The following is a 25,585-nucleotide window of genomic DNA, read 5'->3' as shown; positions in this document are numbered from 1 at the left end:
ATTATTCAAACAGGAACGCTGAGGTTCTGGGCGGCTAATTAAGGAGGAGCACCAAAAGGCCGAGGAGCCGCGCCTCTCCAGGACCCCCCACTTTTCACGTGTGGCTGCTGAAGTTGCTGAAGTCCTTCCTTTGCATTAATTAGCTGTATTAGCAGATTCAGCACTTCCTTTTGTCTCCTCCCCATGTTCTTTGTTCTGTGTTATTTTTCTTCTTCAGACTCCCAAATGTAAAGTTTAATTGGGAGGGAATTTTTTTTTTCCCTACTATATTCACCCTCCTTGATCTTCTGGTAAGAGCCGCCAAGCTGCTGTCTCTCCAGAGTCCAGGTAAGACCAGGAGGCTGCAGCACGAGAAGTTCAGGCGACTTTCTGTGGCCCGTTGCCCCCAGGCATGAAGCCTGACTTTGGTTCAGTCATTTGTCGCTGAGGAGCTGCCCCCGTGGAGGCGTGGCAGCGTCTGCAGGAGGGGACAGTGTGTCCTGGAACTGAGCAAAGCGAGGCTTTCACTTCCTAGCTGTGGGTGTTTGGGAGTCATTTTAATCACTCTGACCCTCCTTCTTTCATCTTATAAAGAAAGATGGTGCAGACGTTTTGAGGGGATTAGACTGTATAAAGTGTCTGGGACATTTCTGCAGCAAGGCAACATTGATGAGATACCTTGTTAGCTTTTTGTGTAAAGTATTAGACTTACGCAGAGATGAGAACGACAGAATTGGTGCCTTCCAGAAGTTCAGAGGCCAGTGGGGGAGGCAGAATTTAACAGCAATGCAATCTGATGCACTGGCTAGTAAGAGCAATGGTTGACTTTGCAGATGTAAACCAGTGAGTTTGTATCATGTCTGATAAGGAAGGTCACCAACAGGAGTCATTTATATACACACAGGCAATCTCTCTCGTACAACAACACACACTGCACTGCCCAGTTTAATATGCTTATCAATTTTATTTAATGTATGTACAATAAAGTGCACCAGTGTAGGCGTACAGCTTTAATTTGGGCTGATGTCCACACCTTTGTCTCCACCGCCTCCGTGAAGATTCAGAACAGCACTGTCCAGGGGAACTGGGAGGCGGACAAGATTTTCTTCTGTGTGGTAGCCACTTTCAAAAGGTTCGGAGGCACAAGTTTACTAATGTGTTTTACTTAACTCACCGTATCAAAAATTCTTTTAACATGTAGTTCATAAGAAAAAATTATTAGTGAACCATTATATTGTTTTATATTCCTCAAAATTCTGTGTGTATTTTACATTGTATCTCAACTTACATGCAAAATGTTTAGATTCTGTGAAATTTACAGTTGGAAAAATGGGTTCCTGTACTTGTTTTCCAATAACTGAATAGAATATCAGTTTTTTTTTTTTTAAATTTATTTATTTGAAAGGCAGAGTTACAGAGAGATGGGGGAGAGACAGAGAGAAAGGTCTTCCATCCACTGGTTCACTCCCCAGATAGCCACAAATGGCCGGAGCTGGGACAATCCAAATCCAGGATTCAAGAGCTTTATCGAGAAGCAGGGGTCTAGTATTTGGGCCATCTTCTGCTGCTTTCCCAGGTGCGTTAGCTGGGAGCTGGATTGGAAGTGGAGTAGCCAGGACTCGAACCAAACCCATATGGGATGATGGCTCTGCAGGCGATCTTTGCCACAGCACCAGCCCCAAAGTACCAGCTTTTAAATTTAATAAATTTGATCAGATTAAGTTGATTCCTGGACTGTGCTAGCCACATTTAGATGCTCAGCACCAGCACCTGGCTGTTTGGTAACTGGACAGTGCACGTTGATGAGGGGCTTTAGGAAGTTCATGGAAAATGGAATGAAAAGCCAAGTTTATTTTGGTGCAAAGAATTTTGAAATCCACACATAGTTTTTTGTAATACACATTTCCACAAACTTTGAGGAGCGTTTTTATCACTGCAGAAAGTTCCCTTGGTCTCCTTTTCCATCAGCTCTCACCTGTGCTCCTAATCTCTGGCTTACCTTTTCATTTTTTTAGCAGTGTCTTTTAAAGAATAAAAGTTTTTCTTTGCTGAAATTCAAATTATGAATCCTTCTTTTATGAATTGTGCTTTTGATATTATGTATAAACTGTTTCCTAACCCAAAGTTTCAAAAAGTTTGTTTTCTTTTTGATGTTTTCATTTTAGGTTTTATGTTCATAGGTTCCATTTTTTAAAGATTTATTTATTAATGTTATGTATTTATTCATTTGAGAGACAGAGTTACAGAGAGGCAGAGGCAGAGAGAGAGAGGTCTTCCATCCACTGGTTCACTCCCCAAATAGCTGCAGTGGCTGGAACTGGGCCCATAAGGAGCCAGGAGCTTATTCCAGGTCTCCCAGATAGATGCAGGGGCCCAAGCACTTGGTGCCTCTTCCGATGCTTTCCCAGGTGCATTAGCAGGGAGCTGGATCAGAAGTAGGGTAGCCAGAGACTGGAATGGCACCCATATGGGATGTCGATGCCTCGGAGGCCACAGCACTTGCCCCCATAGTTTCGTTTTTAAGTGTTGCTATATGGTGGGGAGCGTGAGCTGAAGTGCTTGGTTTATTTACTTATGTGTTGACTTATTTTTGCATTTAGCTGTTCCTTGCTTGCACCAGGTGGTGCAGCGACTGCCCACGTTCCATTCCATTGCTTTTCCACCTTGTCAGAAGTCAGTTGATTGTGTGCATGTGTGTGGGGTTCTGTTTCTCTGTGCTGTGTTCCACCGATTTGTGTGTCTGTCTGCTTGCCAGTGCCATAATGTCTGGATATTTACAGCTCTATAAAGCTAGGAGTCCAGTCCCGAAGTCAGGTAGTCTGAGTCCTCTGACTTTGCTCATATTTTTAGAAAATTGCTAGACTATTTTAGTTCCTTAGTTTTTTTGGTTTTTGTTTGTTTTTGTCTTTCCATATGAATTTTAAAATCAGCCTGTCAATTCCTGCAAAAACTCTGCTTGGAATTTTGATTGGGATTGTACTGACCCTACAGATTATTGTAGGGACAGTGGAGCCTTTGTAGTAGTGAGTCTTCATATCCATGAACATGATCTCTCTCTCCATTTTCTCACGTTCTTGAATCCTTTCATTAGTGTTCTAGTTTTTAGACAGTTTGATATTGTATATTGTTACAGACATTTGTCAACTTCATACAGACTTCCAAGTCGATTAAGTTGTCTTGTATTGTTATACTTCTTTTCCATATCCTCCTCTTCATGTTCTGTTCCTTATGTCTTTCATAATTCCCAATATTACATAATTAAAAATCTCTACTTTTTTCTCCTACTTGTTAACAGTGATTGAATTTCTGTTTTGGAGGGTGGGACAACTTTTTATAGAAAGCCAACTCAAAATTTATTTTTATTAAAGTAATTAACAAAAATTGTGTGTGTGTATATATATATATATATTAAAGATTTATTCATTTATTTGAAAGGCAAAATTATAGAGAAAAGAGACAAAGAGAAATCTTCCATCTGCTGGTTCACTCCCCAGATGGCTGCAGTGGCCAGAGCTGTGCTGATTTGAAGCCAGGAACTTCCTCCAGATCCCCTACATGGGTACAGGGGCCCAAGGGCACTTGTGCCATGTTCCATTGCTTTCCCATGTGCATTAGCAGGGCACTGGATTGGAAGTGGAGCAGCTGGGACTCCAACTGGCACTCATATGGAATGCTTGAACTCCAGGCAACTGATTTACCCACTACACCACAGTACCAGCCCCTAAAATTGTATATAATTATAAGTATACATTTATAAGTTGACTTATCATTTTATTTTTATACTTTTTACCTTCTGAGATTTTTTTTTCCTGCTTTGAGTTCCATTTTTCTACTGTCCAATTATGATGATACCTGTTTTTCATGTTTCTAAGTTAAATGCTTAATGCTTTTAAAAAAATAACTCCCGAACTTTAAAAAAAATTTTGAAGTTTAAGAATTTCCTCTAATATTGTTTAAATTCATCACCTAATTTCAAGTGGTTAGGTATTGTATCCTATCCTATTAGTGGAAAGCATGTATAATATCCACTTTTCTGAATTTGAGATTCTATTTGTTGCCTTGTACACAGCTAGTTTTTGTACTGATTTCCTAGACATTCTATTAGAAGTTGGGTTTCTTGGGTATAAAGTGGTATAAGTGCTAAATTGGTTGTGCAGATATTCATGCATTGAGTTGTCTGTCTCCTCCATGCCCCCTTTCTTGGACTACTTTGTTTGGGATAACTGTAATTGTTTTTTTTTTTAATCCCCCAACAACCATCTTCTGGTTCACTTCCCAAATTCCCTCAACAGCTAGGGCTGGGTCAGACGAGCCAGGAACGCAGAACTGCCTCTGGGTCTCCTAAGTGAGTGACAGGAACTTGGGCCAATCATGTTCTGCCTCTTGGGATGCGTTAGCAGGAAGCCAGATTGGAAGTGGAGTACCTGGGACTAGAACCCATGCTCTGATATGGGATGTGGGCGTCACAAGCAGCAAGTTAACCAGCGGCACCACAATGCCTGCCCCCCTCCACCATTCCTCTGTGAATTTTGTGCTTATTATATTCTGACTTGCTTATTCAGCAAGTAAATGCGAATGACTGCTATCTTAGTGTTGGAGTATATATTTTGTCAATGTTGAATATCCCTCTGTGTTGCTTCGCATAAACTCGTCTTGAATTTTTTGGTAATTTTGTATTTATTGTATTCCTTCTCATCATTTTATCTCTTGCTTTGTGTCGTTTTGTTTTACATAGAACTCTGGTTAAGAGCATATAATCGGCTTTCCTATTGCTTTTCTATTAGTGATTATGTTTCCTCTTTAAAAACAGGCTGATGTCCTATCTGTGAATATCTGAAACGGTCCCGAATCCTTTCAGGATCTGGCCCCTGTGTAATTCTCCCACTGCTACTGCCATCTCTTCTCATTTCCCCTCTAAACCAAAGTGTCTCCCATATTTCATTGATTTTTCTGGGCAACGCAACCTTAGTATTTAGGCTTAAACCTCTCTCTAAACAGCCTTTCACCCCCTTGTCAACTTCTCTAACTGTCCTCACTTCCCCACCCCCCAGCTACAAATTTAAAGATGGGGTTGTCACCTTCTTTGCTTACGTGTATTGGGGCTGTGACCCCTCAACAGCATTGTCCATGTCTCCAGCTGTACCCTAAGACCTGGTCGTCTTTCTGTTTGCATTCCCACTACCTAGCTACATACAGACCTTCAGTTGTTGGCAAATATTCGCTAGAAGAATGAGAAAAATCTGGGAAACATTTTTGCTGTTTAAAATCATTCTTTTTTTTTAAAGATTTATTTATTTATTTGAAAGATAGAGTTACAGGAACAGAGAGATCTTCCATCCACTGGTTCACTCCCCAAATGGCTGTAGTGGCTAGGGGTATACCAGGCTGAAGCCAGGAGCCAGGAGCTTCTTCCAGCTCTCCCACATGGGTGCAGGGGCCCAAACACTTGGGCCATCTTCTACTGCTTCCCCAGGTGCATTAGCAAGGAGCTGGATTGGAAGTGGAGCAACTGGTACTCCAACCAGTGGCCATATGGGATGCTGGTGCTGCAGGCCATGGCTTAACCCGCTACGCTACAGCACTGGCCCCAGAATCATTGCCTTATAGACTTTCTGGCAAATTCCACAGATTGACCCAAACAAAGAGGAGTGACTTATTAAAAGCCACACAGTTGAGAACTCAAATTTCCAGTCCCGTTTTTCTCTGTCATATTTTTTAATACATGAAGGACACTTGTGACCCTTACCCTGAAGCTCACGAGAGGATAACAGAGGTGGCTCTACTATGGGGCTCACTGCCTTAGGCCTGTTCCCTGGCTGGGCTTCAGAGCAGAAGCCAGCACACATGTCCCCACTAGAGTTCATCCCTCCTTGGGCACTTGAACCTCTGGGTTCTCCCGCTCCGTCATCCTGCCAGGTATTGCCGGTTATGATTTAGGTGTTCATTTCTTAGAACCGTCCAACTCAAGTTCAGAGAAATCCTCCGTGCCACTCTGTCGTCCCTAAAGCTCTCCTCTCTGCCCCGACCTCACAGGCCTTTTCCCCTCTAGTTTACCTGTCGCCCAGTGTTAGTTTAGTTGTCAGGTGACTTTTTTTCATTCCTCTGTTCAGTGTCTGGATTTCACAGTGCTTGACAGAATCAATAAGAAAAAAAGCCAGTTTGGGTTTGTTTTCCTCTCCCTGTCAAAGAACAGATGAAGACATCTTGGGAAAGAAGAAAAGGTGGTTGAGGTGGTATTTAAGAGTGAGCCCGCGCTGTGGAAAAGGCGGCAGGTGGCTGTGCGGAGCACAGGACTCGGGGTGGGGGGGCCAGTGTTTCTCATGTGATCACTTAGCATTTTCATAAGGAAAGGAAAGAGGGAAAGTGAGGGGGGAAGGGCAGAGCTGTGGGGCCCCTTAGAAGTGTAATCTTAAGGAGAAAAGAGCCAGGGCCCCTCATGTGGGAAATCCAGGTCCTGGGTGTGTCAGGCAGCTCAGCACCATTTTTCAGTTTCAGTCGAGTTAGGGTGCAGAGAGAGTGTGTGCATGGTCTTTGGAGAAGAGCAAGAGAGTTAAGATATGAATATGAACTAAATGCTAGAGGTCTCCCATTGGCTGGTTTTCTCCCCAGGTGGCTGCAACAGCTGGGGTTGGGCCAGGCCAAAGTCAGGAACCTGTAACTCCATCCAAGTCTTCCATGTGGGTGGCAGGGGCTCAAGGGCTTGGGCCATCTTCTGCTGCTTTCTCAGGCACATCAGCAGGGAGCTGAATCAGAAGTGGAGCAGCCAGGACTTGAACCGGTGCTCCTGTGGGATGCCAGCATCCCAGGCACTGATTTAACCCTTTGTGCCACAATACCAGGCTCTTCGAAGTGGTATCTTGATAGGCAAGGATATTTGAAAGGATAATCAAAGTCACAGCTTATTGGCAGTTGAACAAAGTGATCAGATTCACGGGATCCCATCCACAGAAATGAGTCTAAGATCTAACACCCGAGGTAGCTGATCTAGAATTTGGCAGGGACCGAGGGTGGAGCTCTGACAGTGCCCTCGTCCCCCCTCCATGGAGACGGGTTTGCCAGGTCCACATTCTGGGTTACAGATGTCTCTCTCTGGTAAGGTGGTTGCTGCAAGTTGAAGAGTCCATGAGGTCAGGTTTAATTATAGCCTGTGCTCCAGACCATTTGCTTCTCACCACCACAAAGCACCTTTTAACAGGATGTCCTTGTATCAAAATAGTTCCATGTTTTTAAGAAGCAACAAAGCCAGTGGGAGACAGAAGAATTACATTGTCAGTTTCCCTGAAAATGTTGACATGAGGCTTATTACTTGTGCTGTAAAACTCCGTTCCAGCTGGAAGGAGAAGAGACCGCTGTGATCCCAAGGGATGTGTACAAATACAACTTTGGGTTGTGTAGCAGAAATACAGTGAACCCCTCTTGTTATTAACTGTAAGGGCGAGGACAGGAAGAGAAGGATATACGGCCACTTCCTCTCCAGAAATTGCCCTTTTCTTTTCTTTTTCTTCCTCCCTCCCTCCCTCCCTCCCTTCCTCCCTCTTTCCTCCCTTCTTCCTTTCCTCCCTCCCTCTCTCCCTCCCTCCCTTCCTTCCTTCCTTCTCTGAGGTTTTTCCGTAAGATTTTCCTTAATCGAGAGAAAAGTGTGTCTGACAAAGAAAACCGATAAAACAGCAATGGTATACCATGCGCCATATGAGTCTCCACAGACCCATTTCTGGACAGTGAGCTGTGGCAGGATGCATAGGTAGAAAGGCCAGCCCAGGGAACTCGGGTTTTTATCCTTTGTTTTCTTACCTCCTTCTACATGGGTTCTTTTGGTAGGGGAACACCTCAAGGTCCAAATGGATCACAATTTTATTCTTGTGCTCCTTTATGAGTTTTTCAAGAACTAGAGTTTTCTCTTCTTAAGCTCGTGTCTCTCTGTCTCTCTAAGACTAATTTATTTGAAAGGCAGGAAGAGAGATAGAGAATAGAGAGAGGTCTTTCATCCGTTGGTTCACTCCCCAGATGCTTGTAATAGCCAGGACTCTGCCAGGCTGAAGCCAGGAGCCCGGGACGCCATCCTTTAAGTGTACGAGATAATAGTGCCAGACGCCATCCTTTAAGTGTACGAGATAATAGTGCCAGTCTTTGAGAAGTCAGCTGCGTTTCCTGATATGGCTGTTCACAGCTTACGTCCCAAGGTGCACACACAGATCTTGCTTGTTGTTGTTTGTCCAAAAACAGACATTTCCTATTCCCCTAAGCAGAATATTACTGTTCTCTCTTAGATGGATAATGATAGTTTGCACCTGTTCTCTCAGAACCAGAAAAACGTTTCAGAAGCGCAGTGTAATCCTTCCAACAGCCCTCCAGGCTGACGTTACCACTTCACAACTGGGGAAGTGCTGTGTCAGAGAAGGCAGAGGAACTGAATCAAGATTCCCTGGCAGGAACGGTGTCGGACCTGTCTGACACCTTCTGTCACACTCGCCAGCTATTCATCTTTCCACCGTTGTTAAACTGCACGTATTCAAGAATTTGATTTGATCAGGGTTTTGCAATATAGAGAGACCTGTTGTGTCCTCACCACCAGCATGAAATTAAACACACCTACGGTAGAGAGCCTCACCGTAATCAACTTCCATTTCTCCCTCCTGGGTTTTTGTGCAACATATTGTCATACATTTTGCTTTAACTTATGTCATAAATCCCTTTCTATTTGTTTGTTCTTTTGTTTATTATCTTTTTTTTAAAAGATTTATTTATTTATTTGAAAGGCAGAGTTACAGAGAGGCAGAGGCAGAGAGAGAGATTGAGAAAGAGAGGGGGTGGGTCTTCCATCCACTGGTTCACTCCCCAGATGGCCCAATGGCTGGAACTGTGCCGATCTGAAGCCAGGAGCTTCTTCCAGGTCTCCCATGGGTGCAGGGGCCCAAGGACTTGGGCCATCTTCTACTGCTTTCCCAGGCCACAGCAGAGAGCTGGATCAGAAGTGGAACAGCCAGGACCCAAAGCGGCACTACAGATAGCAACCTAACCCACTACACCACAATACTGGCCCCTAAATTATTATCTTTTAAAGAGAGTTAAAAATAGGAAAACTAATCCCTTTTTTAAAAGATGGATTTATTTTAAAAGCAGAGTTATAGAGATCAAGGAAGAGACAGATTTTCCATCCACTGGTTGATTCCCTGGAACTCTATCAGGGTCTCTCATGTTGGTGGCAAGGGTCCCAGCACTGGGACCATCTTCAGCTGCTTTCCCAGGTACTTTATCAGGGAACTGGACTGGAAGCAGAGCAGTTAAGACTTGAACCAGTGCTCTGATATGGGACGCCAGGGTCACCAGCAGAGGCCTAACCCGCTGCACCACACCCCATCCCAGAAAGCTGTCTTTTATATGTACCGCATATTTGCTGCTGCAAATACTCTTCATTCCTTTGTTCAGATTCATATTGCCATCTGGTATCAGTTTCTTGTGCCCAAATGACTTCTTTTTTTTAAGATTTTATCCATTTATTTGAGTGGTAGAGTTACAGAGAGAGGCAGAGAGAGAGAGAGAAGTCTTCCATCCACTGGTTTGCCCCCAAGATGGCCTCAACAGCTGGAGCTGAGCCGATCCAAAGTCAGCAGCCAGGAGCTTCTTCCAGGTCTCCCACACGGGTGCAGGGGCCCAGGCACTTGGGCCATCTTCTACTGCTTTCCCAGGCCATGGCAGAGAGCTGGATTGGAAGAGGAGCAGCCGGGACTAGAACCAGTGCCCATGTGGGATTCCAGTGCTGCAGGCAGAGGCTTAGCCCACTACACTACAGCGCTGGCCCACCGGATGACTTCTGTTAACATCTGTAGTGCTAGCCTGTTGGTGATGACTTCCATCAGCCTTTGCCTGTCTGAAACAGTATTTGCCTTCATCTTGCAAGGTATTTTCATCAGATCCATAGCATGTTAGGTTGACAAGTCATTTGTTTTCTTTCACTACTCTATTGTTCCACTGCCTTCTGGCTTACTTGGTTTTCAACAAGTCTGTCACCATTTTCTTTTATAAAAAAGCTTTATCAATTTATTTTGAAAGAGTTGCAGAGAGACAGGAGGGACAGAGAAAAAGGTCTTCCATATACTCCCAGATGACTGCAACAGCCAGAGCTGGAGCAGGCTGAAGACCGGGAGCTTCATCTGGGTCTTTCTCCAACACCCAAACGCCTGGGACATCCCCCACTGCTTCTCTCAGGGCATCAGCAGGGAGCTGGAGTGAAATGGAGGAGCCGAGACACGAGCTGGCGCCCGTATGGGATGCCGGCTTCACAGCCAGTAGTGTTAGCTGCTACACAATGCTGGTCCCTGTGACCTTTCTTCATGTATTCATATGTGTCCTTCTGTGTGGAATATGTCCCTTAGTTTCTGTTTTTAGGATTTTTTTTCTTTATCATTAGTTTTAAATGCTTTGATTTATAATCTGCCTTAGTAGTATGCTTGAAATTCATTGAGCTTCTTGGGTCTATGGGTTTATCATTTTCATCAGAGGTGATCATTTGTCCATCACAGTATTTTCCAAGTACTTTTTCAGTTTCAATCCACCCTTCATGGACTATAATTACATGTATATAATTATATTTTATAAGCACATGTAGTGTTTAATTATATAATTATAGATTAATGTAATTACATATATATTAGGCTGTTTGAAATTGTCCACCCATAGTTCACTGATGATTTGTGCCTGCCTTTGTTTCTTTCTGTATTTTACTTTGGGTCAAGTTCACTCTGTTTTCCTCTGCAGTGTGCAATCTTCAATTAATCTCATCCACTGTGGTTTTTCATTGAGCATTGTACTTTTCCTCTCTCAGTGTTCGATTTGGGCTTTTGTATGTCTTTCGTGTCTCCAGTTAACATGCTGAAGCTTTTCTCTGGCTTCATTTTGCATATTAAATGTAGTTATAATTGTGTTAATACCCTTGTCTTCAATTTTGTCATCTGTTATATTTTCTGATGGTTTTTCTCCTGTTTATAAAGAATGCTTTTTTTCATCTACTTGAAAGGCAGAGCAACAGAGAGAGAGAGAAAGAAAGAGAGAGGAAGAGATCTTTTGATTCACTCCCCAGATGCTCACAGCAGACTGGGCCAGGCTGAAGCCAGGACTCTGGAACTCCATCTGGGTCTCTCATGTGGGAGGCAGAGGCCAAGCACTTGAGCCATCAGAAGCTGAGGAGCCAGGACTTGGCCAGCACTCTGGTATGGGATGCGAGCCTCCCACGCGGTGGCTTGACCCGTTGTACTACAAGACCTACCCCAGATCTTTCTCTTCTTTATGAGTCATGTTTCCCACCTTCTTTGAGTGCTGGTAATTTTTTAAAAATATAGTACATTTTTTATTGAAATTCAGATGTGACTTTTACCTTGTTGGATGGATTTGTTTTTATTCCTACAAACATTCTTGAATGCTATTCTAGGATGTGAGACTGGAAATAGTTTGGTCATTGAAGCTTGGTGTTAGGCAGGGCCAAGCTAATCTTTAGTGTGTGGCTAATTTTGCCTCATTACTGAAGCAATACTGTTCTTGGTGTTCAAGCTGATGCCCTGTGAATTAACGGGGTCTCTGCCGTAACTTGTGGGAGCACCGACTGTTCCTGGCTCTCCGGTGCTGTGGGGTTGCTCCCCCACTTCTCCCGGGGCATCTTCTCTGCAGCCAAAGTGAGTTGTCACAGATGCTCGTGCTGCTCAGGGCTGAAGACTGGAAGGGGACCCCTGCAGGTCTGTGCAGCACTCTGCCCTGGTCCTTTGCCATGGACACAGCTGCCCTGCTCTGTCCCTCTCACAGCTCCGTCCCCTCCCTGCTCTGAGAACTAGAGTCTCCAGGGGGACAGTTAGGTTCATGGCAAGCATGGACTTCTCTCAGAGTTCACTGTCCTGTGCTGGCTGATACCAGGTGTCTGAAAGCCATTGGTTTGTAAATTTTTCCACTTTTTTCTCCATTGGCTTCTATGGGGGTGATGGCAATCCAGTCCATTACGCCATTTTGGCCTTGAGTGGAAGTCTAGTGGTATATTATACTTCAAGCTACATTTTCTTATTCTTTATTGCCAGTGGGTAGTAATGCAATTAACTTTTGTGCTGATCTTATATTAAGTGATTTTGCTGTATTACGTATCAGTTGTCAGCGAAGTGTTATAGTAATAACAACCTTAAATCTCAAGGACGTTCAGTGACAAGCGTCTGTTGTCCATGTGTGATGCATCCATCCCTGGCCGTGGAGGCTGTGCTCCACACTTCCCTTATTCCAGGTTTAAGCTGAAGGAGCAGTGCTTAATGGGACGTGCATCTCTGATGGCACAGGGGAAAGACTGCACAGCGCAATAAATCTTACAGTTTTTCCTCTGAAGATGGATCTGTCACACTCCATTTCATTGGCTGTGCAGAGTCACATGGCCACGCCTGAGGTCTGTGGTGGGAGAAGGCAAGGCCTGAGCGGTGAAGTGTTTGGCTCACACAGGCTCCTGAGAACTGAGTGTGCACGCCCCTCCCCCCCCCACCACCACCACATTTGGCGACACCGTGTTGGTAACTGGAGATCGGCCCTGGTCGTATTGATCTCACTGCCTAGTTCATTGAAATGCTGCATCCTGTGAAGCCGCCTTTTATTGTGGGGCCTCTAAAGGAAGTGAACTTTGTCCTGCACATTGTAAAGCTAGTAAAAATTATCTCACAGCATTGTCCAGATTTCCTGCCGGAATTAATTTTTGGTTCATGGTATCTTTGAAAGAATCCCTGCCACGTGTTTATTGTTTTAATTCCTCAGTTTTCGTTGGCCAGGGAGAGAAAGTACATGACCCTTTCACTTGCCCTTCAGATAAGTTTATGCCAGGCTTCTGTTCCTCTTCCCTATTTTTTTTCTGTACCTTCTCAGGATAGTCTTATTCACGTGATGAATTCAGTTATTCTTCCACATTTTCCCCCATTGCTGGACTCATTCCTGGACTGTAGACCCACTTAGTCCAAGCCGGACGTCACAGCCGCGTCCCAGAGGCATCTCAGGTTCAGTCACAGCTCAGCCTTTTTCACCCCCAGTCTACTGTTAATTTGCCTTCAGGGCCATTTCCCTCTTTCTTCTCCTTGCCCCTCCTTTGACATTGTACAGTACTCTGGCATATGTAATTTTTGTAACATACTAAATCAGCTGGCTCCATGTTCTACCACGGCCCTCTTGTTCTCCATATTCTAGCCGTACCACCATGCTCACTCATGCCCTGTCATGCGGCGTGTTTCCCTCTGCCTGAAGTGCTTCTCTGTCTTTGCTGTCCAGGAAAGATGTTCACAGAAGCTTCTCTGGGCATCCTTTCCCTGTGAGGCCACCCTGCCTCAGACACGGTCAGCCCGCTTTACTGTGTTCCTGTTCTGCTTTGTCTTTGCCTCCACTGCAGGGTCGCACTGCCTCAGCACCCCCTCCCCATGGCTTGTGCGCCTGTGTCCGCTGTGGACCAGGTTCCTCAGAAGCCACAAGCTGTGCCTTGTCCCTTAGCTTAATATCTGGCACCTTTTAGGTGCCTCATGAATATTTGATGAAAGAACAAATGAACAGTGAAAATCATAGTCAGAATCCATGTTCATTGCAAAAGTGGTTTTGTGTGATAAAGCAAAATAGCTAATTAAAACACCAACAGAAAATGTCTCCCGTGCATCAGAAGGTTCCCCTGAGCAGAGAGGAGTTAGTGGCTGACTCCCCCATTTCCCACTAGACCCCCCGCCCCCACCCAGTTCTACAGGGACTGGCATGGATCACATCCATCCTGGCGTGATCGACAACCTGATGAACCCAGACAAGACTAAGACAAACTACTTGTCCTCCACTAGAATAAATATTTCAAATAAAGTCAACCCCAGAAAGGCAGGCCAAACAGCTATTGATCGCTAAAAGCCTGAACTTGAGCCCAATGAATATTCGAAAGTTCACCTCCATGCAGCTTGCCTAAATGGTGATCAATATGCAATTACTGCCCCCTTTAAACGTGTCTTAGGCTGCCTACCTTGAAGACGGGTTTTACTTTCAAAATCTTTTGTTTGCTGAATTTGCTTAGGCAGGAAAAAAAGACTCAGCTAAACCAGAGTCCTTGACCTTTAGTATTTCAAACAATTCTGTGTTTGGTTGCGAAACGATCTGAATGTATGCTGAATGGTTAAACCGGAGGCGCCTGGAAATGACCAATGACCATTGTTGATTTCATGAGGCCTTTTCCGGAGCGACTCAACAAGGGGGATATTGCATCTCAGTTTCCCGATTACTGCTCACATGATTATCTGCCCTTGTCAGAACCTTTGTAAATCACGCTAGTAAAGTAGGGTGCCAACGGCCAGCTGCTGGGAAAACATATTCTTGCTCTAGTTTCCTGTTAGAATCCCATCTGGATTCACAAAACCTTTTCCTACTGAATTTGAAACCCCGTTTACCCTGTTCCTGGTAGTTAACATTCCGTCTTCTCCAGCATGCCTTTCTCATGCCCCTGCCTTAGTCAGAAACTTGCATCGTTTCTCACTTCCACTGTGGCCTTGGTCTCCTGATCTCCTCCCTGCCCCCAGACTCTGTCACTCCTGTCCCTTTGTCACTCTGCTGCTGGATTAAGCCTTCTAAAATACATTCACTAGGGGCCCTCCCTGACCTACCCCACTCTTGCCCTCTCAGTGTCTTCATTTGGGGCCTGTTGTGACCATGTGCCTGCCCCTGTCTTCAGCCCTCTTCCCCCAAATGGCACCCCGCCTTGCCCACCATTGCCACAGTGTCATTGCCATCCCATCTCTGTCTGGCAAGTAGTCATCATCAGACCCAGTTCCAAAGTCACCTGCCATTTGACACCTTTACTGACTTCTCACAGATCAAGTGAGTTTTCTCTACCTGTCACTGCCCTGGACTTTCTTTCTGTTGCTGCAGGCTTTTGAAATTATTTTTGTTTGCCTAGTCTTAAATTGCTTAAAGACAATGGCCTTGTAATTAATTCCTAGCAGTTAGTGTAATGTCTGCTGTGAAAAGCAAATGCCTGCTAATGGCCTTTTATTATCATTATCATCATTATTATTATTTTAAGCTCAGTAATTGGGTTGAAGGTCACTTGTAAGTATCTATAGATTGTTTTGCTTCTGCAGCAAGAGGAATAAAGGTAGGAATAATCACAATACTTTCGATCCTTGGAGGTTGGTACCCATCAGGGTGGCCAGCTATCTATTTGCCTAGGACTGAAGAGTTTCCCAAGGTGTGGTACTTTCAGTGCTATAAGCAGGACAGTCCCAGGTCTAGCACAAAGATACTGTCTTATTTTGGTACAAAAAAGGTTTGAAATCCATGTATAGCTTTTTCACAGTGCACATTTTCTACCAAACTTTTGAAGGTCCCTTGTATGTGTGACTTCTCCCTAGTAGTCTCAGGACAAGCATGTTGAATTGCATCTGCTTCGCTCCTAGAATCTATTTTTTATTTGGATGCCTTATGGTGGCCTGCAGGACTAATTGGAATGGACTTTGATGTAGCTTGTGTTTCACTTTCTGATCTAAACTACGAACACTGTGCTCCTTGGTATTCTTCAAACCCAGCCACCTTCTGTTCTTTAAAAAAAAAAAAAAAGAGAGAGAGAGAGAGAGATTGATTGGAAGACGGAGAGGGAGAGATCCATCTGCTGATCGAGCCAGGGCTGGGCCAGGCTGAAGCCAGGAGCCAGGAGCTCCATCCAGGGACCGAGTACTTGGGCCTTCTTGTGCTGCCTTCCCAGGTACATTAACAGGAAACTGGATCGGAAGCCGAGCAGCCAGGAACTCTGACACCAAATGCTGGTGTTGCAAATTGCAGCTTAACTAACTTCCATGCCACAAAGGAGGGCCTCTTCTATTTACTCTTGACTGTATCCGCTCATGTATGCCATGAGGCCTTTGTGCATGCTGTTCCTTCTGCCTTGAATGTTTTGCCCCTAAAATATTGATGACCCATTAATATTCTCACTCAGATCTCAACACATGACCCTAGTGATCTGATCTAAAACACCCTCACCAGACCTTTCACATCACTTTATTTCCTTAGCCCTCAGTGCTATGAAATTTCTTCATTGAGAACCCAGACCTGATCTTTCATCTTTCACATGAGAACTATCCAGTAAATGAAGATTAATTGATACATAGAGGAAAATTAGGAGCTAACTTATACTTGGGGTGGTGCTGTGACATAGTGGGTAAAACTGCCACCTGCAGTGCTGGCATCCCATATGGGTGCCAGTTCAAGTCCCTGCTGCTCCATTTCCAGTCCAGCTCTCTGCTATGGCCTGGGAAAGCAGTGGAAGATGGCCCAAGTCCTTGGGCCCCTGCACCCGCATGGAAGACCTGGAGGAAGCTCCTGGCTTCAGATTGGCACAACTCTGGCCATTGTAACTGGGGAGTGAACCATCAGATGGAAGGACCTCTCTCTCTCTCTCTCTTTCTCTCTATCTCTCTCTCTCTGCCTCTGTTCTCTGTAACTCTTCTTGGAAATAAATAAAAATAAAAAAAAGCTGACATACTTATCTGTGATTATTCCATATTGAACTGGTCTCCCTAAACATTTTTGGAAGCAGAAACCATATCTGTTTTCTTTTTATTCTATCACAATGCTGAGTATGTGTTCAGTAAAGACCATGTCTTGCCTTGGTTGGTGGGTTTACCAGCTGTAACAAGAGAATACTAAAGAAAATAATGGAAGATGATAGCAAATTATACTACCTAGGGAAGTATCCACAAGAGTAGTTACAAGGGGCAAAGTTTTTCCATGACCACTGGCTTTGCAGGATAAAAATCACATTTTTTTTTCCTCAAAAATAGCTCATCCTTTCTAATTCTAAAAAGTACTACATGTTCATTTTGGGGCCGGCGCCAGGGCTCACTAAGCTAATCCTCCGCCTGCGGCACCAGCACCCCGGTTCTAGTCCCGATTGGGGCGCCGGATTCTGTCCCCGGATGCTCCTATTCCAGTCCAGCTCTCTGTTGTGGCCCTGGAAGGCAGTGGAGGATGGCCCAAGTGCCTGGGCCCAGCACCTGCATGGGAGACCAGGAGTAAGCACCTGGCTTCTGGCTTCGGATTGGTGCAATGCGCCGGCTGTAGCAGCCATTTAGGGGGTGAACAACGGAAGGAAGACCTTTCTCTCTGTCTCTGTCTTTCTCTCACTGTCTAACTCTGCCTGTCCAAAAAAAAAAGTACTACATGTTCATTTTGGAAAAATGAAAGATATTGAAAAGTAGAAAAGCTAATGGCAAAATGTGAATCCAGCATCCTTCCGTGAGAAAAGTAGGCCAGCCAGGAATAGAAGGCAGTATCTTCAACTGTTGACAGAGCAGCTACAGAGACCCCACAGGCTCCCGTGCTTGAGGGTGGAGGACTGGATGCTTCCCCCTAATCCAACAGCAACAAGACCAGGATGTCTACTCTCACCACTTCTCTTTGGCATTGTCCAGAAAGTTCTAACCAAAGCAATCAGGCAATACAATGAAATAAAAGGCATCCAGACGGGAAAGGAAGAAGTAAAACTATCTCTATTTGAAGATAACATGATCTTACATATAGTTTTCTATATGTAAGATAGAAATAGATAGAATAAGGAACTCACTAAAAGTTTTTCAAACTAGTAAACAAGTTTAGCAGTGTTGCAGGACATCAGATGAATGCATAGAAAGTAGTGTTGTTTCTTTACATTTGCAGTGAACAATCCAAAAATGAAACTAAGGAAACCATTCTATTTATAGCATGAGGGAGCTTCAAAGCGTTCATGGAAACATGGAATTAAAAGATAATGTGCATTTTCCATCAAGAAAAAAATACTTAGGAATAAATCTAACAAAAGAAATGTAAATTTTATACTCGGAGAACTATAAAACATTGTTGAAGGAAATTAAAAAGACCTAAATAAATGGAAAAGCACCCCATGTTCATGGGATGAAAACCTGATGTCATTAAGATGGCAGTACTCCCCCATTGTGATCCACTGATTCAACACAACCCTTAGCAGAAGCCCTGCTAATGTCATTTTAGAAATGAGCAGGCCGATCCTAGAATTCATATGGAATTGCAAGGCGCTCAGAATAGTCCAGCAATCTTGAAAAAGAACAAAGTGGAAAGACTCCCAGTTTGAAAACTTACTGTACAGCAGTGGTGATCAAGACTGTGGTACTAGCATAAGGATAGATCTATAAACCAATGGGATATTTTTAAGAATCCAGAAATAAAACCAAGTATCTGTGGCCAACTGACTTCAACAAGGGTGCCAGCACCATGCACAGGGAAAGAATAGCCTCCTCTGCAGATGATGCCGAGCCGTCCAGGTGGATAGCCACGCGCAGAGGAATGGAACTGGACTGTTTCCTCACCTCGCGTGCAAGGCTGAACTCAAAATAGATCAAAGACCTAAATGTAAGAACTACAGCGATTGAACTCTCAGATAAAAACACAGGACGTGACATTGGATTTGGTAATGGTTTCTTAGGGATAATACTGAAAGCACGTGCAGCAAGAGAAAAAAAGTAGATAAAATTAACTTTATCAAAATTAAGAACGATTGTGCTTCAAAGGATACTATCAAGAAAGTGAAAAGACGGTTCCTAGAATGGGAGATGATAATTGCAAATTGTTTGTCTGTTAAGGGGATTGTATCCAGAACTTAGAAAGAACTCTTCCCAACAACGGGAGTCGCTGTGCACTTGCTCCCCATGTAGAACCTCTGTTCTTAATGTGTTGTACTATGAGAATTAACGGTAAAACTAGTCTTCAAACAGCACTTTGTGTTACTGTGTGGGAGCAAACTGTTGAAATCTTTACTTAGTATATACTAAGTTGATCTTCTGTATATAAAGATAATTAAAAATGAATCTCAAAGAATGAGATAGAAGAGGGAGTAGGAGATGGGATGGTTTGCGGGTGGGAGGGTGGTTATTGGGGGGAAAACCGCTATAATCCAAAAGTTGTGCTTTCAGAATTTATTAAATAAATGTCTAAAAAAAGAGAACTCTTCCAACTCAGTAAAAGATAATTAATGAAATTTTTTAAACAGCAAGGCATCTGAATAGATAGAGCTCCAAAGAAGACAGATAAATGGTGAATAAGCACATGAAAAGATGTTTGTAGTCAGTAGCTATCAGAGAAATGCAAATAAAAACCACTATGAGTTTCTACTTCACAACCAATGGGATGACTAGAACCAGAAAGATGATAGTGATGGCAAGAATATGGGAAAATCAGGCTGGTGCCGCGGCTCACTAGGCTAATCCTCCACCTAGTGGCGCCGGCACACCCGGTTCTAGTCCCGGTCGGGGCACCAGATTCTGTCCCGGTTGCCCCTCTTCCAGGCCAGCTCTCTGCTGTGGCCAGGGAGTGCAGTGGAGGATGGCCCAAGTGCTTGGGCCCTGCACCCCATGGGAGACCAGGAGAAGCACCTGGCTCCTGCCTTCGGATCAGCGCGGTGCGCTGGCCGCAGCGTGCCAGCCGTGGCAGCCATTGGAGGGTGAACCAGCGGCAAAAGGAAGACCTTTCTCTCTGTCTCTCTCTCTCACTGTCCACTCTGTCAAAAAAAAAAAAAAAAAAAGAATATGGGAGAATAAGAACCCTTATGCCCTGCTAGTGGAAATGGAAAATGGAGCAGCCACTTTGGAGAGCAGTCTGACAGTCCTTCACAGGGATAAACATGAGTTCACCACGTGGCCCAGCAGTTTTACTCTTGGGCATACACATGCCCAAGAGAAATCAAAGCATGTCCGCACAAAAACTTGTACATAAATTTTATAGCAGCATTATTCGTAATAGCCAAAAGGTAGAAACAAGCTGATTGTCTGTCCACAGGTAAATGGATATAGAGACTGTGGCACATCCATACAGTGAGCTGTCAGTCAGCCATGAAAAGGAATGAAGTTCTTACACGCTACAGTGTGGGTGCACCTTGCAAGCTTGCTCCTGTAGGAGAGAGACCAGTCACGAGAGAACACCTATTATATGATACCATTTACATGAAATGTCCAGAATAGGCAGATCTGTAGGCAGCAGTTAGATCCATGGTTGCTTAGGGCTGAGGCTGGATTGGGGTGGGGGTGGGGGGTGGTAGGGGGTGATAGCTAAAGGGGCCACTGTTACTCTGCACATGCACTGTAATTGCCTGTGGGGCTTACACATGTCTGTGAATACACTGGAGCCCACTGAGTTGTATGTTTTAAATGGGTGAATTGTATTTCAGTAAGACTGTTAAGAGAGATGAGGAAAGCCTTAGATGGGAGTTTATGGTTTTCAAACAAAGAAAAAGGGGCCAGCGCTGTGGCCTAGAGAGTAAAGCTGCCACCTGCAGTGCCGGCATCCCATATGGGCACCACTTCAAGTCCCAGCTGCTCCACTTCCAATCCAGCGCTCTGCTACAGCCTGGGAAAGCAACAGAATATGGTCCAAGTTCTTGGGGGGTCTGCACCCTGTGGGAGATCAGGAAGAAGCTCGTGGCTCCTGGCTTTGGATCGGCCTAGCTCCGGCTGTTGCAGCCATCTGGGGAGTGAACCAGTGAATGGAAGACCTCTCTCTCTTTCTCTCCCTCTCTCTGTAACTCTACCTCTCAAATAAATAAATTAATTTTTAAAAAATCATCTTTAATTTCATTATCTTGAAATACTTTCTCTTAGCATTTTGATTTACTTCTTTCCAGTCTTATTTATTTATTTATCTGAGAGACAGGAAAACAGATATACAGAGAGATATATAGATAAACACAGAGAGAGAGTATTCCCATTGCTGGTTCAGTCCCCAACAGCCCCGCCTGGGCTAGGTGCCAAGGTAGTAGCTGGAAATTTATTCCAGGTCTCCCACTTGGGTGGTAGCAACCCACTCACTTGCACCACCACCACTGCCTCCAGGGTCTGCATTGGCCAGAAGCTGGAGTCAGAGCTGGACATTGAACCCAGGCACTCAGATGTGGGAGACAGGCCTCCTGGCTCTGGAGGTAGACCCCACCCCTATTTCCTCCCAGTCTTTTTAAATGCATGTTTTTCACAGAACTGTCATAAGGCTTCCTCTAGGATTTTGAATATTACCTTTGTGTGTATTATTCTGACACAGAAGAATTTGTCCATCCTATTACAGAGTGTCCTAATTGTTAAAAAGCGTGTAATATTCTGATTGGACAGACCATCAGGTAGCCCTTTCCTCCTTAGTGGGCATTTAAGTTGTTTTCTGTTTTCTTTTTTCTCCCCCATTATAGTGAGCAGTGTAGCAAGTTATTTTTTAGGTTTCTTTTCTTTAAACACTGGAACTTCCCCCGACAAAATGCCATCTGTGAAACCTGTTTTGTTGGTAGGGAAAAGAAGATCTCGCGGAGCAGTGCGCTCAAAGTGCTGGACCACGCCATGATTGGCCCCGAAGGCACGGACAACTGCCACAAGTTCGTGGACATTCTCGGCTTGCGGACCATCTTCCCTCTCTTCATGAAGTCCCCCAGGAAGATCAAGAAAGTTGGAACCACTGAGAAGGAGCACGAAGGTAGGGCTCACGGGATGGGTGGGCCGAGCGTCGGTGCAGGAGGAGAGAGGGCACGTGACAGCCACCGTAGCAGCCTCTCTGGGAGCAGACATGGAACGGTGGCCCCGAGCCCCTGGGGCACTGCTGGCCTCGCTGCTGTGTGAATCCTGGTGGTCGTGTTTCCTTTCGGCCCGAGTGTGGAGGGTTGGTTTTGCTCCCCGTAATCTGTAGCGAGGTGTCTCTCTGATGGAAGACCCTTTTGAAAAGAGTAATGAGGTGGCAGCACAAGTCACCTCCGGAGTGGTGCTTTCATGTATTTCTGTATTAAAGTATGATTCAGCCAGCATCAGGAATTGCCGAAATAAACCATTTACAGCGCAGGCTCCCCTTTTTATGTTTCTCCTCCCCGATGGTGCACACTCCCAGCAAAATGCTGCCATGAATTGTGACGCTGTAACCAGAGTAGTTACTGCCAGGCCGGTCTGGCCCTGCTATTGTCTGGTGACCTGCTGCGGCCCCCCTCCCCCCTACAGACAGCCGCAGTGCAATCTGGAAGGCCAGGGATTTATGAGTGTTGACAGGTCTGCCGGAGGCTGGCGGACGCTTGTGCTGGGAATTTGCATGGTGGGATGGTTGTTCTGAAGGGTGAGAAGGACACGGAGGGGAGCGAGGGGCTCGTGTGCAAGGGGCGGGAGGAGAACCTGAGCTGGTAGCGGCTGCTCTGCCTGTCCCGTCAGAAGTCACAGTTTTCCAATGGCCGGGTTTTGGAAGAAGTAATCTGCAGGATCTTTTGCATTCTCGGATAAAAGTTTGAGAGCTCTGTCTGTGCCTCCTCAAACCAACTCGGCTTAGTCTCTCACAGCCAGGAGTGGCTAAAGGGAAAGTGGTGTGACCCGTCCTCGGTGGTCGCTTCCAGGGATGCCACGTCTGATCAGCTCAGCTCTTCAGAGGCAGCAGAGTGGCAGTGCAGAAACCTGTGGACTAGAGGTCTGAGAGCAAGTAGAGACTCCAGCTTCATTCAGCTCAGGGACTGGCCACACATTAGCTGTAAACACACTAAGCCCTGTGTGGGTCTCTGTCTCTCCCCAGTGTAATTCAGCAACATGAAGCCAGGGGATCCTGGAGATCCCGGAGGTAAAATTATGCAGACAGTCACGGTTCACTGCCAACCCAGCACACTGCTGGCCTTGCTGGAATTTTTAATGTCTTATTTAGGCCTCACAGCCTGTGGAGTAGAGGGTGGTTTCCTTGTTCTTTGTGGATGAGGGAGGATCACGCTGTGGTTCTGCAGCTAATTAGTGTGTGACTTTTGACCCCCCCTGCTTAACTTCCCTGCACCGCATTGCCCTTCCTGGTCAGTACAAGGGAAGCAGAGTGGTGCGCTAGGAGCTCTGACATCTGCACCTTCAGGCTTTGAGGGCCAGGCCCTGGTTGCCAAGGTTGCCCTCGGAGCCTGGGAGCTCCTCCGGGCCTGGACTGTGGCTGACCAGCTGGCTTCCGCTGAGACCTTGCTGCTTGGCGTTGAACTTGAAGAGGGTGTGAAGGGAAGCAGCCCCTAGCAGGCTCCTGCTCTGTGTGCATGGTGCTGGGGCGAAGAAGTGACAGATTCAATGAGCAGCTGTTTTCCTTCTGAAAAATGTGCCCGGTGGCGTGCCGGCAACAGTACATTTGCTTTGGAGTACCTGCATTAGGAGTTTGATAACATTGTGTTAGTGAGGGCAATGGCTGGGAAGACAGCTCCTGGAAGGCACGTTTGGACTCTAATGGCTGCTGAGGACGAGCTCTGCCTCCTGACTACACCAGCACCCAGACAGCAGAGCAGAACCCCGAGGAGAATGCGCCCTGCCACCCCAGCCAGCTGCTGCTGCTCCTGGCAAATTGGCCCTCGGGCCGTGAGCGGTGGCGGGGCCCACTGCAAGCTTTCTTAGGCCTGTCTCACCCTCTGGGCAAGTTCTGTGCTCTGGTGGCTCTCCGTGCACTGGACCTTCTGATATAAGTGCACCAGGTTTGTGCCAAGCCAGAGCACAGGAGACTGAGGTCAGGAGTCTCTGTGCCCAGCCCACTCCTGCCCCCAGACTGCCTCTCTGCACTCCTGCCTCCATTTTCAGGGATCCTCTCTGACCTGGCTGCCTGGCTACCTTTTCGTCACCCTTCAGATCCCTGGTTTGCCCGCATACTCCCCTGTCTGTCTTTCTGGTCCGGCCTCAGGGCTGGCCACACGTCCTGGTTTAGCGTCCATCCTGCTCCAGTCTGCCTGGTGTCTGCTCCCCATCACTTCTCAGAGCTTCCCCAGGTTCCTGCAGGAGCAGCAGTATAGCCTGGGTCAGCTGCTTATCTAACCCTGCCGTCTAGGGCAAGTTACCACACTCCTCCATCTCAGCTGCCGCCTCTGTGAAATAGAGAGGAGTCTGCCATACAGGGCATTGTGAGGGTACAGGGAGATGGCATCTGGATGCTCAGCATGGACCCTGGGTAGATAGGGCGCAGCAGAAATGGGGGTTCTTGCTGCTGGCAAAACTGCCTCTACTTCTGCCTCCCTGGCCTTCAAAGAGGTGAGGGGGAGGCCAGGCAGAGTCTGCCCACATCTTGACTGTGGGAGGGCTAGGAGAGTCTAGGGTTACTGGCCTGCAGTTGAATTGTCCAGTGATAACTGTATGAAAATGGGCCAACCCCTTCTTGGTGGGGATGTGGAGAGAAGTGCCATGCTACATAGCAGGATGATGTAAGAACAGCTGTCCGTGCTCCCAAAGCCAACTGGGGTGGGGGTGGGGGTGGGGGTGGGGGTGTCCAGAGAAGAGAACTTCTTGATTAAAGGTGACTCTAGAGCTAGAGTAGGGTGGGGTGGGGGAGCAAAAGCCACCCTTTAACCTAGAATTGCTGGTAATTTATTCCTCTTTCCAGAGTTGGGGTAGAGAAGGGAGAGAATTACTGTAATTGAAATCCATCCAGGTTTGCATAATAAAACCTTCAGAAATAGATCAGGAAAGCACTTAGCGTGGGGGATGGGCTGGAGAGAAATGATTTGCCCAGGGGTGCAGTAGCATGACGGGCTGCCTCCTAGGTTTTATAAAGACAGCAGTCTCTGTTGCCTGCTCGGTACTAACTGCTTCAGAAGAGGAGGGAAGAAGAAAAGAGCTGGGATCCAGAAATGGCATCTGACCTTTGCTTCTTGTCTCTCTCTGAAATTCTTATTAAAATAGGTCCAATTTTCCTTGGATTGCCTCATTAGGTAGGTGAGTTATTGAGTTTGTAGCCGTTCTAGTTAATTGCGCTGTTTTAACATGGTTCCCCTGGAGGCTGTTAGGAGCTTCAAGGGAGTGAGCTCCCAAGCAGTGTGTAGGTGTGCGGTGTGCATGCTGGGCGTGTGCACACATTTTTGCCTCATCACCAGTGACAGCTGTTGATAACAGGTCAGTGCTTTCAGGAATAGTTTTCTGTCATCTGCAGAGAATTCTTCAGCGATTCTGGTAGACACCATGTGTCAGAGAGCACAGAGGTGCCTTGTGCTTTTTGGGCTCCTAACAGTGCAGGCCGGCGCTCCCAGGCCACCCTCCAGGGTTAAAGAGAAATACTGCTGAAGTCTCTCTGGCGGGCTGTGTTCATGACACGGCATTGTTTGGAGCCGGCATTCACTGGGGCTCCTGCTGTGTGCCAGTGTAACAGAGACCGAGCAGGGACAGGGCCTGTGGGACAGAACGAGGGGAATGCCCGCTGCCGCAGGAGGCCTGCTCCTTCCTGGGTTCCCTCTGCAGACCCTCGTCCTCCGCCCGGCCTCTGGGGTTCACTGTCCTGTAGGCTGCCATGTCTGCCCCGGCTCCTTGCCCTCCTCACACTCCCCTGCAGCTGTAACTTCATTTCTCTGCCATCGTTGCCCCCAGATTGTCAGGTCATGACCTGCAGACCAGACAAGTCTACCATAGATTCACACTTTTTTTTTTTTTTTTTTTTTTGCTTGTACAAAACCACGCCCATTCCTTTTCAGCCCCCAGTCTTTTTTGCTTCCCTTTCCCAGCAAGTGGCACCATCCTCAACCCAAGGTCCCTGCTTAGCCCTGATCCTTCCCACCTAACAGAAGGTGGAACAGAAGTCCTAGGATCAGTCCTCACCATTGCTGCTCTCTGCCCTCAACACCTCGCCCGAACTTCACTGG

The 25,585-nt window shown here is 46.1% G+C and overlaps 1 protein-coding gene across 1 annotated transcript in view; it reads left to right on the top strand.

Annotated features, from left to right (window-relative positions):
- CTNNBL1 (catenin beta like 1) overlaps positions 1 to 25,585 on the top strand; it is a 170,483-nt gene that overhangs the window by 91,681 nt on the left and 53,217 nt on the right. Inside the window, exon 11 of the mRNA XM_089307131.1 lies at positions 21,275 to 21,456. Within this exon, the coding sequence (XP_089163257.1) occupies positions 21,275 to 21,456 (182 nt within the window). The remainder of the gene's footprint in view (positions 1 to 21,274; positions 21,457 to 25,585) is intronic.

This window comes from Oryctolagus cuniculus, chromosome 11 (genome assembly GCF_051225735.1).
Source record: "Oryctolagus cuniculus isolate XC-2025 breed Fujian yellow rabbit chromosome 11, ASM5122573v1, whole genome shotgun sequence".
Taxonomy (NCBI): Eukaryota; Metazoa; Chordata; class Mammalia; order Lagomorpha; family Leporidae; genus Oryctolagus; species Oryctolagus cuniculus.
The sequence above is the reverse complement of the archived record's forward strand: the minus strand, read 5'-3'. Positions and strand labels throughout refer to the sequence as shown.